This window comes from Sciurus carolinensis, chromosome 3, assembly GCF_902686445.1.
Source record: "Sciurus carolinensis chromosome 3, mSciCar1.2, whole genome shotgun sequence".
NCBI lineage: Eukaryota > Metazoa > Chordata > Mammalia > Rodentia > Sciuridae > Sciurus > Sciurus carolinensis.
This window is the reverse complement of record NC_062215.1, coordinates 108,847,707-108,870,856: the sequence shown is the minus strand read 5'-3', so window position 1 is coordinate 108,870,856 and position 23,150 is coordinate 108,847,707. Positions and strand designations below refer to the sequence as shown.

The following is a 23,150-nucleotide window of genomic DNA, read 5'->3' as shown; positions in this document are numbered from 1 at the left end:
GGTTCTTTTTGAAATTTAGGTCATTGGAAATTGTACGTATCTTATAGAAATTCTTCAGGGAAACAAATAAACAAAAAACCTAATCACCCATGCTTATCATTTTCTTATCTTTAAAAGCAGTTCTTTACAAACTAGAGTGGGATGAGAATTTAATGAAAGCTTCTGTAGGTAAACCACAACATGAATTCCCTTCTTACATAACCATTAAAATTATAATTGAGCATCTTAAAGGTTTCTAAAATGTAATACATTTTAATTGTGAAGTTAAACTATGTCTATAAACATTTGTAAGTTCAAGTTTCACTGGATAAATTACCCAATTAGTGTCAAATGGCAGGTGTCTTTTCTTAGTGAAATCATATGGCTAGTAGCAGTTTGCTTCATATACTGTATTTAAAATCTCGATTTAGACTCTGCCTTTGTCTACTTGATGGGTGTTTCTAATTGCTCTGGGTTTTTGTTTTGTTTTGTAGAAATATCGTGGTTACACTTTTGCTTCTATGGTGCTTCATATATAGATGTTGAATAAATGAACATGGAAATAATTAGGCAAATAAATGCTGGGTGACCTTTGTCAGTTCATAATAAAAAATCCTGAAAACCATCATGCCATGCCTGCCTGCACTGCCTCTGTGGAACCACAGTCCTAGCAAATCTGTGTCATGGTTGTCCTGTCCGAGTTGGGCCTTTAAGCATTTGTGGTTCCTGATTGTCCAAAGGAACTAGATACCAGATGTGTTCTCCAGTAATTCAACTTCTCATTCAACTTCTTAAATGATTAAATATTTTACAAAGTAATACCCACTAATTAGGCAGGATTAATGGAAGATTATATATTTAATTTATCTTTACATTTTAATTTTGTCAACTCCTATGTCCTGTTATTTACCTATATCTTAAGACATTCAATGGAATGTTTTCCGTCACTTGTAAATTCCATTCATCATTTGTTTTGTTTTCCTTTTATTTATTGGTGCATATCTTCTATACTTTATGCACTTTATTAGTTGTTGAGAATGTAAAGGAGATTATGTCATATCCATTATACTTAGGAAATGCACAATGTAGCAGAAAAGCAAGACCTAAAAACAATTAACTATATTGCTGACCAGTGGGTGTATGTATCTATGCCCAATAGTGTTTTAACTTGAACCTTTCTGTTAGCTCACAGAATGGCAAAAAATATTGCCCAAACTGGGCTTTACTGACAAATATTTCTGTTATCAAGTAAATTTGGGCAATAAACCTATGTACTCCTTTTGGAGATTCATTATGCACACTATCAAATTATTATAAATATTCTGAGATATCAAGCTATAAAGAAATCTATTTCACTTTATCTTTTTCTCCCTATAACTTACTAAAACACATTTCTCATGGCACACATGTTAACATCTTGTGGCATATTAACATTCCATGGGCCATCAATTTGAAAAATGAACTGATTCCCACTTGAAACAGCTAGGTAACATGTCCTTCTGTTATGGGGATAAAATGATACATATTCCATTATACACAGAAGATATGCTTACTAGTCAGAATTCCTCAGAAGCAACTAACAAACTCTAACTCAAACTAGCTTTGGCAGAAAAGGGAATGGATTGATTCATAAGAATAGGGACCAGGAATGAGTTTTGGCTCAGGAATTTGAATGGTATCTTCTGGTTCCTCCCAGTCTTTTTCTACCTCAATACTAAGTGACTGTCCATGTGCCTAAATGGATTTCCTCTGTGTGTCTGGACTGGATGGTAGGGAGAAGAGGGAGCATGGCTACAAACAACACCAGGACTCAATTATGCCAATCTAACTTACTGACCTCAGAGAGAAAAACAAGCTTTTCTTTTTCAGTAACCAAATATAAATCCCAGGGGAAAAGTCTAATTGGCTCATCTGAAGCCATGTGGCTCACTCAGGGCCAATATCTGTAATCATATTTATGATGTAACATTATTAACCATACCTGGTAAAACCTTAATATCAGGAAAGAAAAGAAGTTCTCAAATAAATTCCTCAACAGACCTACTTGGAATAAGGGGGGCAGTTCTGCAGATGAATGGGGTTTGATGTTAGTAGGTTTATGCTAGAGAGATGAAAAACAACAGATATCTACCATAATGTGGTTTAATTATTAAAATCTAGATTTGGCCATAATCGGCAGTTGACTCTGGTACAATTACTATTAGAAAGAAAGGAGTTTTAAAAATCATCTAATATTAATTAGATGATTAATATTATTTTTAGAAGACATCCCTCAACTTGTGAGTGGTTTATAATTACTAATTCCAAAGACAAATCACTCAGTCATTTGCTTAAACATAATTTCTAGGACCAAAAGACTTTTGTGGTCCAAGAAAGTTGTATTGTTCAAAGTTATGTATTCTATGAGTATTTTCCTTAGGTCTTTAGGTAACTGAAATGACTGTTACCATGATTATTTCAAGCTAACATCATTACATTCATATTATAAGTTATTAGATATTGGAAACTTAATTGTCCGTCTTTGGATCATAGTGAACCCCAAATGATCGAGTAGGCAGAATCTTATCCCTGTTCATGATAGCCATGACACCCAGTGGCTTGCCTCTAAGAGGGTAAGAGGCTCTTTAGCCTTCAGTTTAGATTTGTTGTTCAGTTCATTACTAAATTTTTACAAGATGCTAATGCTATACCCAACTCAAATGCCCATTAAGGCAGTTAAGCAGCTCTGTATTTAACTAGCAATGTAATATAGTTATACTTGAGGGATTTGTCTGACAGTAATCCTGAATTTACATAGCGAACAACTAAAATAAAAGATTAAATGATCTGGAACTCTGAGAGACATAGAGACTGCAGATATTTGTGCAAGAAAGAGCTGGTTATCAGTATCTGGCATTGCCAACAGGTCAAATCAAAGGAACTCTGAAAGAAAACCCTGAGAGTGCAATTTGGAGTCAGGAGTTACATTGGGAAGAGCGATTTCCATGGAGTGGAGTGGGCGAGGCCAGAGTGCTGGGGGATTTGAACTAAATGACAAGTGAGGAACTGGGAACAAAATAATAAATTCAACCAAGACTTAGGACTGCGTTTTGGCAGGGTGGGTAGGCAAAGAAAAGAACGCAAAATAATTAAAGGACACTGCATTTGAAAAGGTAGACCCAGAGATCCAAAGCCAGGGAGAGAATGAAATCAAGCCTGACTGAGTATCCTGGCCTGGGTGAAAAGGCGGAGACAAAATGAAAGATGGAAAACTTCACAAAAGAAGATTTAGTCTGTCCGTGGTATACAGGAAATGTTGAAAAACTGGCAGATTGGTAAGCTGAAGCTGCAGGTTTAGTGAGGTTGAGGGAGAACATGAGAAGCTGGCGGCTCTTCATGTGAATGATGCTTCCTGGAGTTAGGCAATGTATAGCCTTTCTAAGTTGATGCAGGAACCCCAGAGACTGGCCATAAAACAGGATCCCAGTTTAAGATTTTGGCAGAAGAGTTCTAGGTGATACGATACTCCAAGTTTGATCTAAGGAATGGATTGTTGAAGCAGGGGCAAGGCAAATGCTGGAAACAAGCAACTGTGTGTTTTGAACAACCCTCAGTCAATGCTGGACACTGACCCAGGCAGTCAGTAGTGATTCCAAGAACCATGACAGAGAAAGGATGGTATCATCCCAAAGTCAATGGGTAAAACTTTTCTAAAATTGTCACTGGGGACAAAAGTTGCAGCCTCCTCTTCACAGATACCCTTAATTTTTAGGGGTCACAATAGAAGTAGTGTTACCTGGGAAACATTGGATTTCAATTAAGAAAAACTTGAAAGGATTAAGAGTGTGGTCAGGTGGGATTGTATGCTTCAGTGAAGGGAGAATTTTATTACTACTATTGTTCAGGCTTGCTGGTGCATGATAATTTTTTTTTTAAAGCAGGCTTTTAGTAGGTTTTATTATTGTTTTTAAATCTCTGCAGATAACACCTCATATTACCTGTAACCTGAACAAAATATTGGCAAGGAGTAGCCTAGGAAATTTTTGAAGATGTGTAAGGATATAAAGAGTATTATAGAAAGTCAGGAAGGAATAGGAATGTTTCAAAAAAGAAAGAAAAATAAATAAAGAAATGGTTTTTTGCACTAGTTCTAAGAAAGGACTAATATAATATGTGCAACATTCCTCCAGGGTCCCTCTCTTCACATCTTCCCCTGCTTTCAACCCTGGACTTAGGTTCAAGTCTTTGCTTCATAGTCTTTGCACTTTCAGCTCAGGTGAACTTAACTAGTTTGAAACTGATTATAGCCAATGCAAGAATGTACTTTACTCTCATTTATTCTAGCATGAGGAAATATGCACCTTGTGGCTGCAAAAACTTCCCAAATGAAGTGGCTTATACTTCCTTTTAAAGGCTGAAATGCCTTTGAGTTATCTCCTTCTCCTTTTATTTTACTGAATAGACCCTTTACTGAATAGCCAGTAACCTGAGGTTTTCAACTTGTCATTGGGATGCAAAAATGTTTTGTCTACTGGAGGGAAAGAAAGAGATTCAGTAACAGACATTGTTGCAACTGCCTATCATGGACACTGATCCAAACCTGAGAAAGCCAAGGTCAAGATGAGGCCACAAAGGGCAGGAGAAGACAGAGTTGCAAGATCCTGCTCTTGCGTGACAATAGCACAGAGAGGAATTTCTACTTTGGAGCACTCCCAACACATGTAACGGTGATGCTTGGCAAACACAAACAGAAACAAACCCTGGCTAGGTAGTAATTTGTACCTGGTTTGGTCTTGATAACATTAGTCAGGTAAATCCCTCTAATCTGTGTATTTATCTGTGTTGTTATTCTCAGAGTGTGATCCCCAGACAAGCAGCATCAGCATCACTTGGAAACACCCTTGTTAAAAATGCAAATTTGGGGAGCCCCACTCAGTGCTTTGTAATCAGAAATTTTGGAGGTGGCCCAGCAGCCCACACTCACCAGGTGATTCTAACATAAGTTCAAGTTTGGGGACCACTGAACTATGCAACATTGATTCTCAGCGTAGGATGCTAGACGGGTTTGTCTGGGGGAATTTCCACCAAATACTAGTACTTGAGCCTTGCCATCAGAATCCTGATGTAATTAGTGGAGGATGGGTCCCTGGTATTATCAGAATGATTCTAATGACCACCACAGTGGAGAACTATTACTCTACATGAATCCAAGAAGGGCCTTTCTAATTTAGGACTTTGTGACCAATTAAAAAACAATTTATAATAACCTTATACATTTTACCAAAATATTAATTTAGATATATTCATACATAACAAACCACAAATTATGTAAGACTTAATAGGGTGGAAACTTTTTTTCTGTTTTTTCCTTCCACTGTTGTATTTTGAGAACCTAGAACAGTACTTGGTACCTGGTAGGTGCTTAATAACTCTATGTTGACCACTGTTTTAGTCAACTTTTTTTGTCACTGTGACCAAAAGACCTGATAAGAAAAACATAGAGGACAAAAAGTTTATTGGGTGTTCACAATTTCAGAGGACGTGGGACAATTGACTCTGTTCCTCTGAGCCCAAGATGAGGCAGAACATCAGGGCAGAAAAGCGTGATAGAGGACAGCAGCTCAAGACACAACAATCAGGAAGCAGAGAGAACTCTGCTTGCCAGGGACAAAATACATATCCCAAAGGCACGTCCCAGTGACCCACCTCCTCCAGTCACAGTCTACCTGCCTATAGTTTCCACCCAGTTAATCCTTCCATGGATTAATACATTGATTAGTTTAATGCAATCATAACCCAATCATTTCACACCTAGACTTTCTTGCATTGTCTCACAGATGATATTTTTGGGGACACTTCATATCTAAACCTTAACAACTATAGTCAACAGTTAAAGAATGGGGTTCCAGTAGCTTCACAAAGGAACCAGTAGGTGCTCTGAGCTGAAAGAATGGTCTCTGTTCAGGGCTGGCTTGGGCTCATCTGTTCCTAGTTCTTGGATGCTCTGTGAGTCCTCTTTGTTCTTGCCCCATACCCATCTGTACCAGGATGCCACTGTCTTGTGTCAGGATTCACATTACTGTTGCAGAAGTTGGCCTCTGCTATGCCCTCGGCCAGAATCCCCTCTTGGTAGAGTCTAGGAGTTAGAGGGCCCTGGTTCTTCGGTGTCTGCTTATGTGATTTCCGTTCTTTTCTCTGTTCCCAGAGTGTTCTCAGAGAAGAGGTTTCTTCTCCCCTTTGTTTGAGAGGGTGCTGGCACCTGGCCCACTAGTTTTGATCCGCATATTGTTCCCTGTCAGGGTACCCTGAGGCTAACGGAGGGGTCCTCTCTGCTTGGCAGGAAGAACAACCTACTGAGTGGGATATGAGCCAAAAATGGATTTCCAACAGGTAGAAACAGATTCCATATGATGCCTCTGGCAAGACGCCTCTGGCATGTACCTATTTAACACTTTCTTCTTCAGTGTTGAAATTCATGATTTCAACACTAAGTAGCAATTATGTTTATAAACAGCCTTTAATTCAGTAGGACAAATCACTTCCCTGAAACATTTCAGGTGGGTTCAATACTTTAATAATTCAGATATGTCTTTATGCTCTGTATTATTTACTGCTTAAGTTTTTAAAAAAATTTTAATTGTAGTATTTGCTATTGGCCAATCTCAAGAAGTCTTTCTCCCCGCTTGGTTACTATAGTTTTGCTTGTAACTTCAGATAGGAAGAAGGTCAGAATTTTGTACTGAATAGTTTGCTCAGTTCTTCTGGAAGTTTCACTGAAGCCACAGGAGGCTGATACTACAGTTCAAGGTGTTTTCAAATCATCTGCATTTGTGTACTCACTTCTTAGAGTGCAGAAGCCACATAAAAAGTCTCCTAAATGATACGTGAATGTTCCGTTTCTACATGAAAGCATACTGTCCCTCCAAGTACACTCAGGCCCAGAGGCTTAAAGAAAATCCTTTTCAGGTTATTGTTAATGCTGTACCTGATTCTGTAGCAGCTGTTGCTTTTGAACAATATGATGATTATCCCCCCCCAAGAAAAGTTGAAATGCCTCTTTTGCAGCACTTTCTAACCTTTGTTGACTAAGGGAGCATAAAATAGACTGAGAAATGAGCACAAGGTTCCTGTTTGGGAATTCAGTGCACAACTTAAAAACTATTGAGTTTAGCCACTTCCTGACATTGACTTTCATAGCAACAGTTTAATTTGGAGAAAAGCTGCTACCTCAAATGACTAAAAGTATTTATGTGGAAAATTTTCCAAATGATTGACTTCACTGTGTTGCTGTTTTCTTTCTCCATGAATATGTGAGTATTTGGCTTCCTCCCAAGAGTTTTTCTGCATCACTTCTCTTTAGGCAAAGACATTTTTCTATCCAGAGCAGAGGAATCATCAAGAGTTTCCCATTTTTAATTGAAGAGTTGTTTGAGGTTAAGCCGTAGAAGCTGTAAAAATGAAGAATTTCAATGTGTCTCCTATGTCCTTAAATTTTCCAATGCAAATCTTCAAGGTCGTCAGAGTATCTGTGATCATCACCTTGGAGCCAATGCCACTGTGGTCAGCCCAGTGCTTCCTACAGCATGGTGTTGTGTCTCTGCTCCCCACCTGAATCGGTCCTACTGAAGGGCTTGTCTCCACTGCCTCTTACTTCCTAACCCCCACTGGTTCTTCAACCACCACCCTACTGACTGTCATGTCAATGACAGTTTAATCCAATAATTATTTCTGGACTATTTCTATAGCATCTGACGTTGTTGATCCCATTTTTATTACCTTTTTAGTAATATTTATCCTCCTTCTTTCCCTAAATAGTCCCATCTTCTTCCCCTTTCTGAAGTCTTGGTTCCTTGGGAATCAATCCTATGCCTACTTTTCTGACCCACTGTTCTCACCCCTGGCCATGGCATCTTCCCCGTGACTTCAATTCCATTCTGTTGATGAAGGTTTGCCATCTATCCCTCCAGCCCCGCTCCAGTGAAGGCATTTCTTTCTGTGTCCAAATTGAACCTAGTTCCTTCTTTTCCTTGTTTTGTAAGTTCCCAATTTTAGGGAGGAACAACATTGTTCACTGTGCAAGACAGAAAACTTAAGTTCTTCCTCTATCACTCTCCCTCTCCTGTAAAATAAACTTCTTCAACTTTTGAACATTTCCCTTACATCTTTAAAATCCATGTCTTCTTCAACCTCCTACCGGTTCCCCGCTTCTGCTGTAGAGCAGAAAACTGTCAACTTCTATCTGGATAACTCTGTCATGCCTCCTTACCATCCATCTCCATATTGCAAGACAAATTTGCTCTAATCATTGCGTTTCCCTGATCAAAGGCCCTCATGCTTGTAAAGTGCCCAAGACCCAGCCCCTCTTGTGTCTCCATCCTGAGTTCTTGGCACCTGTCACCTTGCATTGCTCATTTTTGGTCATACTAAATTTCTTTCAGTTTTTTAAGCTTACTGTGCTCTCTCGCCTCTAGGCTTTTCACCTCTATTTTTTTCTGCCTGATACGTTCTTTCTATTCTCTCCCCCTGGGGGAACTTCCTGATTTTATTTTCAAGTCTCAAATTCAGGGTACTTCCTCTAAGACGCTCCTCCAGACACCCTAAAGTCTGGAAAAGATGCCTTTCCCAATGGCCTGTGGCTCATTGTTCCATCAGAGCATAAGCCCTGCTGTTATAATTGCCCAGGTCTCTGCACCCCTTGTTGGATTGCCAGTCATGTGAGGACAGGAGCCCATCTCCTGTGTTGCCAGTGCACGGTAAGTGTCTAGTACGGCACTGGATACAGAGCAGGCGCTTAGCTCAATAAATATCTGTTAAGTGAACAAATGAGCCTCCAGGTAAACTGTGAGTCAGCCTTCGCCATGACAGAGGTATAATTGCCTTAATCTCATTTGTAGTTTCTTCCTCACTAGTCAAGTTCCCCTGGCATGAACCACTATTACTTTTCCACAAAACAGACAAAAACTTTGTTGCAGACATAGCAACCTATATATCCCTCAGGAAGAGAAACTTTCCAAAGGTTTTGAGAATTAGCATATGGTAATTGCCAAATCCCAAGGTATCTTTTAATTGAACCTTCACAGTAGTTCACTTAGCTTGTACTCAGTGCTTAAATTGAGTATAACCTCATTAGGGAGGTTATGTCATGCCTTGGTGAAAATGGAGAAAATGAAAAATACAGCTCTTCATGGCATGGAGGCCTGGGGAAAAGGGAGCATTCTGGTCTATGGCCCTTTAATCTGTGTCTTGACTGAACAGTCTCCTGATATGGAAGGAGGTCTGGAGGATCATGACCCTCTAAGGAGCTTAGGATTTTCCTTCTAAGTCCTGTGCTACGTTTGTATTCCACAAGCATCCATCGAGTGTCTTTCTCCTTTCTTCTCCCTGTGCTTCTCTCTCAGTGGCAGCCTCATGAGCAACAGTTTAAAAGATCATTCCTCCCCAGGAATATATCTTCCCAAGGAAACTATGTGATGCCAGGTTCAGTCACCAGTACTTCCCTGCACCTGTCTATTTTGCATATTCATTAACTGTGTTCTTGCAACCCTGAGCCCTTCCCCTGAGACAAGGGTGAGGCAAATGAGGTGGCACTCTCAAGCACCTGCACTGCTTCCTCTGCCTGGGAAGTGAACTCACTTTGCCCTCACCCCTCTGTGCTTCTCCAGGTCCTAATTCTTGAGACAGCTCAAATGCTGTCCCCTCCATGAAGCTCTTGCTGAGTCCTATCCGTTACTCTCAAAACCCTGCACGTGGTCATCTTACCTTCCTCAAATTCCCAAAGGCCCTTATTTGTGCCTATCTTAATGTCCTGTGTACCTTGTTCTTAGACTTGGCTCTTGTCTCTGTGTCAACTATAAACTTCTTATGAACAGAATCTTTTTCTCAGCATGACCATACTATCTAGCACAGGAATTGGCACACAGTTGGTATTGTGGTGGGTGGAGAGATCCAGAGGAGAGGAAAGGAGAGGAGGACAGCACAGTAGTAATTGCCTGAGGGTGGGAGGGTGAGGAGTAGTCTTGTGATCTGAGACCAGTCTTTCGGGGTTTAATTTCTGGCTCAGCCACTTACTCTGGGTATGAGAGTTTAGACAAGTTACATCATTTGTCTATGCCTCTGTCTATGTATCTGTAAAATGTTATATAACGGTAATGCAACATATAATTGTTGGAAAGACTCAATAAGATAAAGCATAAAGCACTTGGCACAAGACCTGATGGGTAGTGAGTACTCAGTAAATGTCAGAATCCAGAATACAAAGGCTCTGGTAAAGATACCTCCATATAAAATGCAGGAGTATATACTAAGGGCAAAGGACATTTATGACTGACGCCACAAAGAAAGCAGAAACAACATCATCAAGGGTTAAAGACAGAGTGTTATGGTTTGGATGTGAGATGCCCCCCAAAAGCTCAGGTGTGAGGCAATGCAAAAAGGCTTAGAGGTGAAATGATTGAGTTAGGAGAGCCTTAACCCAATCAGTGCCTCAATCCCCTAATAGGGATTAATGGAGTGGCGATTATAGGCAGGTAGTGTGTGACTGGAGGTGAGCATTGGGGATGTGCCTTTGGGGTATATCCTTTGTATCTGGCAATTGAAGTCTCTTTGCTTCCTGCTTTCCTCTGCCATACTCTTCTGCCATGATGTTCTGCCTCATCTCAGGCCCTCTAGAATGGAGTCAGCTCTCTATGGACTGAGACCTCTAAAATTGTAAGCCCCAAAATAAACTTTTCCTCATCTAAAATTGTTTGAGTCAGGTCTTTTAGTCACAGCAGCAAAAAAACTGACTAAAACACAGAGGCAATAGCCTAATACTACCCACGGAATTCAAGTACTCACTTGTTCAAAAAGAGGAATCTCATCTCTGTAATTCAGTGGAAGAATAGCTTGGGCAAGAAGATGGCAAAGGAGGCTGCCCAAAAGCAGGAAGCAGAGGATGACCAAATGAGTTCGTGGCATTAAACCAGTATTTAAATGTGTCCTGATTCAATATCTGATGATGTGAAGTGGGTGGAAATATAACACTAAGGGAAAGTCATGTTTTTGCTGCCATCTACAGATGTCAAAGTGCAATTTTTTAAATTTCTTAACACACACATCCCATTCAGAAAAGGCATTCTTGACAAAATAATAGACAATGTATGTGAAATTTTAGTTTAAGTTTTAGTAAGCAAAGTAATTTAGACACATTCCTATAGCAATTCATTTTACTTTTCTTTCTAAAAACATGTATATTTAATCAGCAATGCAGTCTTTTTAACATCTCAAATTGTGTAAAAACTGCTATAGAAACTCAGAAATGAGCCAGTATTCATCTCTCAGGGCAGATCAGCTGCAATAGCAGCAGTTGAAGTTAATGAAATTGTTTCAATGAGGAGTGAGGTGAACAGGATTTTACCTCATGCTTTCCTGCATTTCTCTGGTTGTTATTAGAATTGTTATAAATTTCAATTGCTGTCTTTTTTTCTTAGGAAATGAGAAATTAATCATAGAGTAAAATAAAAACATGTCACCACTGAGAAACCTCTGCACCTCTGTTCTCCAGGGTTACTGTGATGCTTCCCAAGGATGCCTGTGTGCTAGTTTTATTTTGTCATTTTTTTATTAGTGCAAAATAATTATACATAATAGTGGGAGTGTTTTGACATATTCATACATGCACATAATTTCATTGATTTCCTGTATTCTTTTCAAAGGGTTAAATATAGACAAGAATTATTGGAAAAGCGTTTGATGGAGAAAAAGGAAGTGGCCCTTCAAGAAGCACATGAAGAAGAGGAGAAAGAGAGACGCCTGGAAGCCCTTAGGAAACAGGTACTTTTAATTTGAAATTTTTCATGTTTTTTTTTTTTTAATGTATCTAAGTGCTCCTAATAACATTATTACTAGGGCTTAGTTCATGACATCGGCTATATAAAACATAACTTTTCCAAATTGGGACGCTGATCTTCATTCCAGGGAACAATCAGATTTATGTTGAACCATTTCCAGTTTCTCAGTATATTAAAAGAACTTCATCAGCACCTTTTAAAAAGCTTTTCCAGGATTCAAATGCATCCATATCACCTCTAGTTTATTGGTTGAATAGTACCCATTTGCAACAGTGAAACTTCATCTACTCAAAGGATTTTATTGTCCTCAAAAAAATGTGGTAGAGCAAGATAATCTTCTTTGGGGTAGGAACCTCTGCTTGGAAATATTCCACAGTCAACAAATATGTTAAAAACCCCTTTTTTAAAAATACCTTTTTTGTGTGTGGAGAAATAAAAAAACTTCCCATTACCTTGCATAATAAAAGTAGCAAAAACAAATGAAAGTAAACAGCAGTTGGAAAGAGCAGGAATATAAGAACTTGGGAAATGTGATGAAAAAGTTTTACTTGGTAATTTTCAGAAATTTAAACCTAGAGTGATTGTTCCATTGCACAAGCTCTAAAATCTTCATTGACACCATGTCCTAGCTAACAGGGGATGTCTCTGGTTTCTCATCTCTGTCAGTGGAGGTAATATAGAATCAATGGGTAAGAACTTGGACTCTGGTGCCCTTCAGACCTGGGACAACTTGGGTTGGGACTCTCTGGCAGAGGAAATGAAGGTCATTTACTTAATCTCCTCAGCTCCATATCCTCATCTGAAAAATGGTAGTGCCTGCTTTAAATGTTTTGAAGTATATAAACTCAATTTTGTGAATAAATTCAATAAGTATAAAACCCTTTTCTAAAAACTCTTATGTGCCACTTAGTTTAATCTCCACTGAGTAAATGATATAGCTACTATTATGATGTAGCTACTATGATAGAGCTACTATTAATATCCCCAATCTAAAGATGAAGAAACTGAGGAAATGCAAAGGCTAGGTGCTTTTTCCAAAGTCATATATGTAGTAAATATCAGATAGGGTTGAAATCAACAGGATCTAGTTAAGTGAATGAATGAATGCATTCATTCAGTGCAGACCCATGAATCATCATCTTCCTTGATAAAATAGATTATAGAGATAAATTCAAAGCATAGGAATGTAAACCCTGGTCATCCTGGATCTGATAAATTCAATTTTTCAATCAGAAAGACTCAATGTCACTATTACTAAACACATTCTATATACAAAATACAACTTTGATAACTATAGGGTCCATATGACTAGAATTCCTTCCATCTATGAGCCCTTTGAAAACAAAAATATCTATGCCTGTTAGATGTAATCAGTGTTTAGAATTATAATATTTTTTTTAAGCTAGGAAACCTATAATAATTAAAGTATATTCAATCCCCCAGTTATTTCATTACAGTTTCTAAATGACACTAAAAATGCCATTTACATCATGCTAATTTTTGACTTTCAGAATTAACAGCCAGGTATTACTAATGGTGCATATAATTTACAAAATTAGTGACTTTTTTATTAAGATGTGGTTTTGAATTATCATGCGCAAGGACATTTGTTTTAAAATAACTGCAGTTTTTTGAGTAGAAGGTGTAACAATGTTTTCTAGCAGATTCTGGACATTGTAGGTGCCCGGTACAGTGGAAACTCACCTATCTTGCCCAATATTGCCAACACACTAGACTGAGTATATGCTCTAGATTCAGCCTAATTAGATTGAACTTTCTAGAAAGCCTCATGACATTGTTACTGTAGCCATAATTTGCTATCAGTTAAAAATAAATTTTTTTTTCACTTTTGGTTATTTCAAGATATTTGAATATGTAGGTTTTCTATGTAAAATTCCCTATGACTTTTATCAGAAAGAGAAATTTTTATCTGAAATTAATCATAATTATTTAATCATTAGCAAAAAATTACGTGTTAAGGCCTTCAAATATTTTGTTTTATGTAAGTTTTAATTCCTCTGTGGACCTCTAGGACAGGCCTGGTTTTAATATTCTTTCTGCCCTTTCAGGTATTATGTTTAGTAAAATTTCTTAACGTATTTAGATTGTACCTTGTAGCTTGTACCTTGTTCCAATTGATCTGCCTTCTCTTCTTTTAGGTTGCTGTTGTTGCTCAGTTTGATCCTGTTAGGATGATGTCAGATACAATGGCATCAAAAGCTAGAATGGTTGTTGAAAATGTAGAAGAGTTTATTCTTCAAAAGCCCCTCTTCACATTAAATACATACAATGAACAGCAGGTAATTATGGAAATTAGCATAGTTGATGCAGAAGTCATGATGAAGCTAAGAACTGTGTGTTTGGGATTACAAATTGTTTTCAATATTTACATTTGAATACTACACATATTAACATAATATTTACATCTAAATGATAGCACATAATTACTGCATAATTCTTAATTAATATTAAAATAACTAATAGGTGACCCTAGAATGAAACAACTTACCTGAAAATATAGATCTGTCATTGAAAATTAGTTTTTACATTTAACAAATAACTTTATAAAGCTCATTTGAAAGTGATGTTAATATTATTTTGTTTAAATATTTCTTTGTTGTATTAAGAATTTAGAATTAAATTCAAAACATAAATCCTATTAAGTAAACAACCAATGATACTAATGAGACAAAGAAGAAAGCTTTCAGAAATTAAAATGAACCAGAACTAATTGAGAAATAAAATATTTTCTGTGGAAAAACCATTGAGGGGTTATGTGATCATTTCTAGGAACTTAGGATTCATTTTAGTCTGTACCTGGAAGGGGCTGAAGTTGGAGAGTGGGAGGAAGTTGGAAAGTAGGAATAGATATGACTGAAATTAGGGAGAAAGTAGTTAATTTCACAAATCTAAGGAGAAAAGATAACTACTTATTTAATGAACTAAAAAAAAACTAGGAAACTTCATTCATTATCAAATGAATCCATTCTGCCTCCACTGTGTGCTGAATACTTTGCTAGAGAATAAAAACAAGGATAATTCATTGATTAATTAGTTGGACAAATATTTATGGAACATACTATATTCTGGTTCTGTGCAAGATGTAGTTTTGGGCTACATCCTGAAAAGAAGATTGTGCCTGGAGGAAGTCAGCAGAAGTCCCTGGTAGGAGGGAAAGTACAGGTACAGAAATCATGCCAGGGGGCGAGATCAACTCTACAATGGAGGCCTGAGGGTCACTGCTGCGGGAGGAAGGAAGGAGCATTTCACCCTGATTGGGAGGTTGGAGATCGTGTCAGAGAGAAAACTTGAGCTCTATCTAGGTCAAGGATCTTGGAACAGTAACAAAATTCCCTCGAGATGATTTAAAATAACAAAAAGTAGGTTTGTGGGGAGAGGGATTACTTATAAAGGTGCACAATATTTCCAGCTGCCAAAGTGGGGAGGGCACCTGGTTTGTCTTCAGTATAAGGTACGTGGCATGGGCTACAGGACAAGTGCTGAGAACTGAGACTGGAAACATGGGTTAGGAGCAGGCTCTGCAAAGTCTTGCTGCTAAGGCATCTGACCTACAGACCGAGACTTTGAAGCAAGTAAGTGATGTAAACAGATTTATGTTTTTAGCTGTGCCCTGATTAGAGAATTGCTGAGAATGGCGTGGGGTCTTTGTAAGAGTGCAGAACCTTCATAGAAGTGGTGGGTAGGGACCATGAACGGTTCTAATTTGGAGAGGGAGGAGATAAAGAAAGTGAGGTTGATTGTAAGCTAAACAGCAAATAATATTGCTAAGAGTCTACATTGTGGATTCAAATCCACATCCACTATTTATCGGATGGGTGCAGTTATTTGAGCTTTTAACATCTTTATGCTTGTTTATCCTAAAGTAATTTATTGCGAAGAATTTGTGAGGATTAGAAATAATAAATATTAGCTGCTTAGACTATTGCCTGGCACCTAGAAATAATTCAGTGAATTATAATCATTAGATGGTGCTGCTATGAACCATGTAAGACTACAGAAGGAAAAACAAACTTAGAGAGAAGGGGAATTTGTTTCATTCATGTCGTGTTAAGAGCAAAGCTGTCTAGTTCACCTTTGTAAGAAACTGATTAGCTGCCTCTGAAGATGGGAATTGGGGAGATGGAAGTCTGGGTAGGAGGAAGTCCCCTCTTTATCTACTATCTACTCAAAAATAGAGTAATGAAACAAATTTAAACCTCATGACCCTGCAGTTGAAGAAAGAAGTGAATCCCAGAAATAATCTGGGAGTCAACAGCCCACAGTCTGAACAAGAATCATAGGGAGTGGATGAGAGTGAATAGAATATGTTGAGGCCAAAGAGGATCTAAGGCTCCAGGTGATTGCTTCTGAGACACAAATCTCTGTATTATTCTTGACCCTATACTCATCATTTCCCCTACACCTGTATCTGATCAGTAACCAAATTCTATTATCTCCTTCCTTCACAGTATTTCTAATAGCTCTTCCTTGCTACCAGCCACATTTAGACATTTATTATTTCAGGTCTAGACAATTGTAGTAGACTCCTGGCCACTGACCTGCCTCTATCTCTTCTTTCCCTGTCCATTTAATTCATGCTGAACTTGCAATCAGATCCTCCTTCCTATGAAACAACAATAGTTATATTACTTCTCTACTAAACACAAAAATAAACACAACCCCATTAGATATTTAGACTCCTTGGCATGACCTTCAAGACTTTTAACTTGAAATTCCAGTCCAAAAGTGTCCTTTTGCAGTGTTCCTTAATGGCACTCAGGGCTCTGCCCCATCGCAAATTGACCTGTTTTGCCTAAGTTTGCATGTGCCTTCCTTTCTGGTGAGATCTCTCCTCCTCCCCACTCTGCATTATGAAAAGTTGAACTTTAAGGTTAGTTCAATTGCTTCTTCTTACCTGAGACTATCCTCATTTCACCGGCACTAGGAGATGCACCTCCATGTTTTTTACTCTTAGAGCATCTGTCACGTGCTGCACAAACTAGTTATCTGTGTACCTTCTTATTATGCCTGTTCATCGAAGAACTCTTTGAAGAAGGGGCTGCTTCAAGCAGCTTATTATCTCATCTCCTAGGGCATCTTCAAATCCAGGTGCAATGCCTCATTGTGTAAAACCCACATGTGTCCATCTTCCTGTCATTGTAAGCAGTGTCTGTTGACATTTAATAGTCATATATGAGGGGAAGAGGAATAAGGCCAATCAGCAATAAGCGAAAACAGAAATGGAATTACTCATATGTCTACTCCCACTTAGAATCAGATTGATGGAGTCATTTTCTAGTTCTGTTTGAAATAGAAATTTGGCCTTGGAAGAAAGTTTCTATCGATCTTATTTTTCAAGTGGTGGCCATGAGCTGAAACAATTTGCATAGTACCAAATGATGGGGAATTTAAAATGTCTGTTTAAAGACAGATATGAAAGATTATGGTTTATATCTATTTTAATCAATGATTGCATTTTATAATTTTAGTCAGCAATAATGAATCTACAGCACTGAGAATTGGCTTCTTTATCTCATCTTTTAATAATTTAAATGTAATATGTTTTGACTATCTACAATACAATATTCTATACAGTCTGTTGGAAACAATTAACATACTGGAAAGTGATGATGGCAAAAAAATACTTGGACATTTTCAGTAAAAATCATCAGAATGTTGTCACAGTATTCACAAAGTTAGTGGTCATCTAGTCATCTAAGAAACATACAACTTTAGAAAATATGAAACTAAGTGATAAGAATTTGCTTTAGTTCAATGATTATTATTCACTTAAATTGTATTTTATTTCTACAGATAATTTCTGACCCTCGACTTCGCTTTGAGTTAGCACTTCGAGAAGCTGGACTTCATAAAACATTGTATGCCAAAGAGATATTACCAAAAATCAGTCCTCAGAAACCTCCAAGAAGGGACATGGAATCTACTGTATTTAAAATCTAGAACTCATACTCAAATTCTTATTATATGTAAACAAGATTTTTCTTTGAGAACCTTCATATGGATAACAATAATTACCACTTTCTAAAATTTTTTAAAATATCAGACATAGGAATCAGCATCTATTAAAACAACTTTGCCTTTCTTTTATAATTCTTAGAATTTTATAATTTCCTGTACCTTTAAGTTACATTTAATAGTACTAAATTCCCCAAGATTATGAAATTTAATTATGGCACATAACATCCATACTGTTGTCCAAGGGATCACACTAACATTTAGATAAACTGTGTTTTGGAGGTTGTGTTCTCCCATGAAAAGAGCTCAAAATAAGCATTTGTGAGAATTATAAATAATGAAGTTGCTACCTGCTAATGTTCATTTCTGCTTGTTATTTCAGAATTTGACTTTTTAATTATGGAAACTTCATTATCATTAATACTTCTATTATTTTGTGATTATTATAAGAGGAGATTCAACCTTTCTCTAAATTTAGAAACCAATTTGGTACACCATGTTTACTGCAAACCAATCATCCAAACAATTTCATTTTGCAAATTAGCCCTTAAGAATAAATTAGAAATTAGAAATAGCATTTCAAGCATGGGAATACCTGTTTTGGTTTGGAGAAAAAAAATTGTATGTTTAGAAAGAATACATTAAAAGTTATGATATTTGGAATGCTGTCAGAGTTCCAAATTACATAGTAAATATGTAGGTGATTTTATAGAAAGGGAACATTTCAAATAAAACTCAAGCAAAAAATTCTGACTATTTCTAAAAAGTAGTTATTCCATCAAAGCAAGTCCGAATTGTTAAAAGTTGCCATTGCTGTATTTGAGAAGACTGCCCATGTTTTTTCCTCTGTCTCAGCTCTCTGCTATTTCCCATGTTTTTTCCTCTGTTGCAGCTCTCTGCTATTTCCCCAGCACCTCAAGCCCAGGAGTTACAGTCTCTAAGCAGTTACTAGAATAACGTAAAACAAAACAAAATCCAGTCTGACTGGTAGAATCTTTTCTTCATGATTTTCCCCAGCATCATGAGAATAAATAAAACAAGTGTAGCTTGTCAAAATAAACTTTCACAGGAGATTCTACGGGAAAAATCATTACCCACAATCCAAAATTCAATCTAATACCCTCTCAGTCTAATCTTGTGCTTCATAGTAACAGCTCTTAAAAAGAGGGTATGGGGTCTTTAACAAGAAGCTGGAAGTAGTGGGCATTGGTACTTACGTTAAGGGTGTCTCTCAAGGTCATAGTGTTCTTTCATGGGCCTCAGACCATATGTTCACAGACGCAAACCATATCCTCTTCAGGGCAAGCAGAGTCCATGGGTGCTTACCAATATTAATGTCCACATTCTTGTCCAAGGGATCACACTCAAATTCCAAGTGAATAGTAATTCTTTCACACTTTCCTAACAGGGAATAAGTAAGCTGGAGGTATCACTATCATTTTGAGAGAAATAAAGAAATAAAGAAATGATACACTGTGAGTTTCATGAAACCATGAGTTGCGATTTGGGCAGCAGTTTAGCAGTTAGCTACACCCAGACTCGGACCCTAATAATTTTCTTTCCATTTAAAAAATAATATTAGTAATAGTTTGCCACTCAGTGAGCACACACTGTATGCTCATCACCAATATGAGCTTTTCAAATGATATCTTACTTGATCATATAATAACCATATGAAATTGTCATCCTGATTTTAGAGGTAAGGAAATAGGTTCAGAAAAGGTAAAATAATATGCTCCAGAGATATTGTTTTCAAACTGAGACATTAATTTAGTGAATTCTGACCAGCATTTAAAAAAAGAAACAAAATACACTAATCTGAAATCCAAATGGCTAATAAATGTATATATGAAAACATTGAAATCGCCATTAACTTGCCCCAGGCAATACCAATATGCACCCACTGGACTGTCAACACAACAAATATCACAATGTCCAGAGTAGTGATGACCCACGAGAACAGGAAGCATGTCTTGGTGTACAATGGAAAAGTTCAAACTTAACCAGTAAGGTTGAAAGTGTTCATGCCCTTTGATCTGGTGACTATTCCTAGATCTACACTCTTTTCGCTCCTGGAGATCTGTGCAAGGAGACATAAACTGCAATTTCCAAACAAAAACAAGTCAAATGTTCAGCCACAGTAAAATGGACTTAAAGATTATGTTATATTCACTTATGGAATTGCATATAGCAATGAAAATTTTAAAATGTATTAACATGGATATAATATTTAGTGTAAGGAACCATATGCAAAAGCACACATATTATGTTGTATTTCATTTACATAAAGTACAAAAACATACCAAACTAATCTATGTTGTTTAGGAACATACACAAGCTGTGAAATAATAGACAAAAACATTATTATTAAATTAAAATCAAGAAAATGATTACCTCTGGGGTATAGAGAGATGGAGTGAAGATTTTCAAGTTCCTGAAAATGTTTTATAAATTAACCAGGTAGTGATTATATGTTTCATCATTTTTTAAATTTTTTTATATACTATTATATGTCAGTGGTATACTATTATATGTCAGTGGTATAAATTCTCAGTAAAAGTAAAAACATTAAGAAAACAAATTATTAAAATCATAATTTCTTAGAATGTAAGTGCATTGGGAAGAATCTTTTTAGTTAGTTTCTGATTTAATAGCCCTAATTTACATGAATTTCTGAGGTAGGCAGACCTGTCCCTACTTGAGATTCCTAATTGCCCTGACATGTGGTGGAATCCCCTTTGTTTTCTCCCTCCCCAATCCTGTGCTCTGATTCATTCTGGCTCTTACCTGTCTAGCTTACCTGACTGACTTGGAAAAGAAAGAAAAGAGTGCATACCTAATAGTGCTAAGTATTGTACCATGAAATGTGAGTGAGTGTGTGTGTGTGTATGAAGTGAGTCATAACAAAATGTATTTCTTCTTAATGGGTAATAGTCCTTAAAATATTGAAAACACTACCCTCAATCGAATGGTTAATAAATCGTATAGCCTGATTCAACACTGCTGATTCTATCATCCATTTCTGAGGATGTTAGGCTTGTTTGAAACTGAAAGGAAAGACAGTATCAGGTCTGGTAAGAATTCTCCTCCCTGTCCATCACACATCCACAGGTACACCCAAGACACTATTTCCTTTTTGTTTCCTCTACCAGAGGGAGCAGTCCTCCCTCTACCAGAGACCACAGTTTCATGAATGTTGTGTTTCCTCCTGCCTCAACTCCTCTACAAGAATTTCTCCTTTTTGTTTATTCTTTTTCCTCTATATTCAAGTTTGCCCTCAGCCTACAAATACATGGGTGTAAATCTTAACTTTTAAATGAATCCCTGTTTAAAAAAAAAAAAAAAAAATCTCCCTTAAGCCCACATTGTTCTAGCTACCCCACTATTTCTCTGCTCCTTTTCTCAAGAAACTTCTTTGAAGAGTTGCCTGTAGATGTTTGATGTCTCCTCTTCTCCTCTTCCAGTCAGTCACTTATTCTGATTTAGCTTTGCCCTCATCCTCCACTGACGCCACTCTTAGATGGCCATATTGCCAAACTCCATATTGACAAATAATATCCACTTTTCAGTCTGCATCATACTGAAAGCACTTGATTCTGGTAACAAACCCTCTCTGGACACTCTCTTCTCTTGGTCTTTGTGATGCCACCTACTTTGCTCCTGCTTCTTTGGGCATGCCTCCACCTGGCTGACTCTCCCCCATCTGTTCATCTCTAGATGTCGGACGGAGTGCTTCAGGGTAAGATCCATTAGCTCCATCTCTATTGTCACCCAAGGGAACATCCTTAAACCCTACAATTTTAGCTTTTAAATTAGGTCTTTTGAGTGATTTTTTAATCTACAGAATTCCCCTCTATCCTTTTTCACCCCTTGCAACTTATTTATTGAAGAAGCAAATGTATTTACATGTAGAATTTCCTGTGCTGGATTTTGTCCACTTTATCTTCTTGGTATAGTTTAATATGTTCCTCCATCCTCTCTGTCCTTTGTCTATAAATTGTTAGTTGAGTCTATAGGTTTATCAGATAAAACATTCAGATCCTTGCTTCTTTTTCTCCCCAAGATCACTTCATTGTAATTTTGTGTTCTCTTATATACATTTTCTGTTTGAGCCTCTTTTTGAATGTTTCTCAATGCTTGTATCTATTACTTATTTATGGATCACGTGATAAAGATATTCTAATCAGCCCATTTATTAGCCAAGAAACTTATATGAAGAAAAAACTTTTTAAAATTCTTAAAAAGAAAAATTTCCTCATTTCACATTTGCTGGTATAAAAGAGGGGCAAACTGTTTTCTCTTTTCTTAACAGTTTCTAAAATAATAAGCTAGTTTTCTGACATCCTCCCAATGTGACCAATTTTGTTGTATCTTTGCGAAGTTATGGATTGAAATGTATTTGATCTTTTAATCAAATAACTACCAAAGTGTTATTCTTATTGATGCTCAAATCATCCTCTTCTCGCCCAGTGGCTTAGGATTTCTAGTAAGACGCCTAAAAGACTGGATAACTTCCTTGCTATTTCAGTCATCTATTGCTGTATAAGAAAACTTAGTGATTCACAGCTATAATTTTTTATTATCTCTTATGATTCTAAGGTTTTACTGGACCCAGTGGGAGAGTTCTTCCTTGGGGGTCTATATTATCCTTACACTACTATAGCAAATTACCACAAAGTTAGAGGTTTAAACAATTCAATTTTATTATCTTAGAGTTTCAGAAGTCAGAAATCAGAAATGAGTCTCACTGGGTTAAAACCAAGGTGTTGACAGGCTGTGCTCCTTTCTGGAGGCTCCAGAGGAGAATCTATTTCTTTGCCTTCTTCTACTTCTAGAATCCACTCATAATTCTTAGCTCATGGATCTCTTTGTCTTCAAAACCAACAAGGTAACTCCAGTCTTTCTCACATTCCATCACTCAAACTCCTTTTCTGCCTCATCTTTCACTGATAAGCATTCTTGATGTCCTGAGTTCATACAGACAGCTCAGGACAATCTCCCTATTTTAAGGTCAGGTGATTTGTAACCTTAATACCCTTTGCCATGTACAGCATGTACACAGATTATGGGGATTAGGGATTCTGGAGGATGTTTATCTACCTACCACAGGGTCTTTCATTATTAGTTGAGGTTATAGTCATCCAAAGTCTCAACTCAATTGAATGACAGAAGAGTCACATCACTGGCTGGCAATAGATGCTCATTGTCAGTAGCTCATTTGAGATTTCAAATGGACCATACATGTGACTCTCCATATGGCTTGGGCTTCTCGTAGAATGGTAACTGGTTCCAAAATGAAACTTTCCAAGAGCAAACACTAAAAGGCAAAGAATGCAAGCTTCCAGGCCAGCTAAGATCTGCTGGAACTGTCCCAGTGTTTCTTTCTCT

At 37.3% G+C, this 23,150-nt stretch overlaps 1 protein-coding gene across 2 annotated transcripts in view; it reads left to right on the top strand.

Moving 5' to 3' along the window:
- The window catches only part of Ccdc148 (coiled-coil domain containing 148), a 327,462-nt gene extending 308,261 nt beyond the window's left edge, over positions 1-19,201 (top strand). For both annotated transcript variants that reach the window (XM_047547038.1, XM_047547039.1), the window contains 3 exons: positions 11,652-11,769; positions 13,946-14,086; positions 17,601-19,201. In XM_047547038.1, coding sequence (XP_047402994.1) covers positions 11,652-11,769; positions 13,946-14,086; positions 17,601-17,747 — 406 coding nt within the window. In that variant the 3' untranslated portion in view covers positions 17,748-19,201. The remainder of the gene's footprint in view (positions 1-11,651; positions 11,770-13,945; positions 14,087-17,600) is intronic.
- The last annotated feature ends 3,949 nt before the right edge of the window (positions 19,202-23,150 follow it).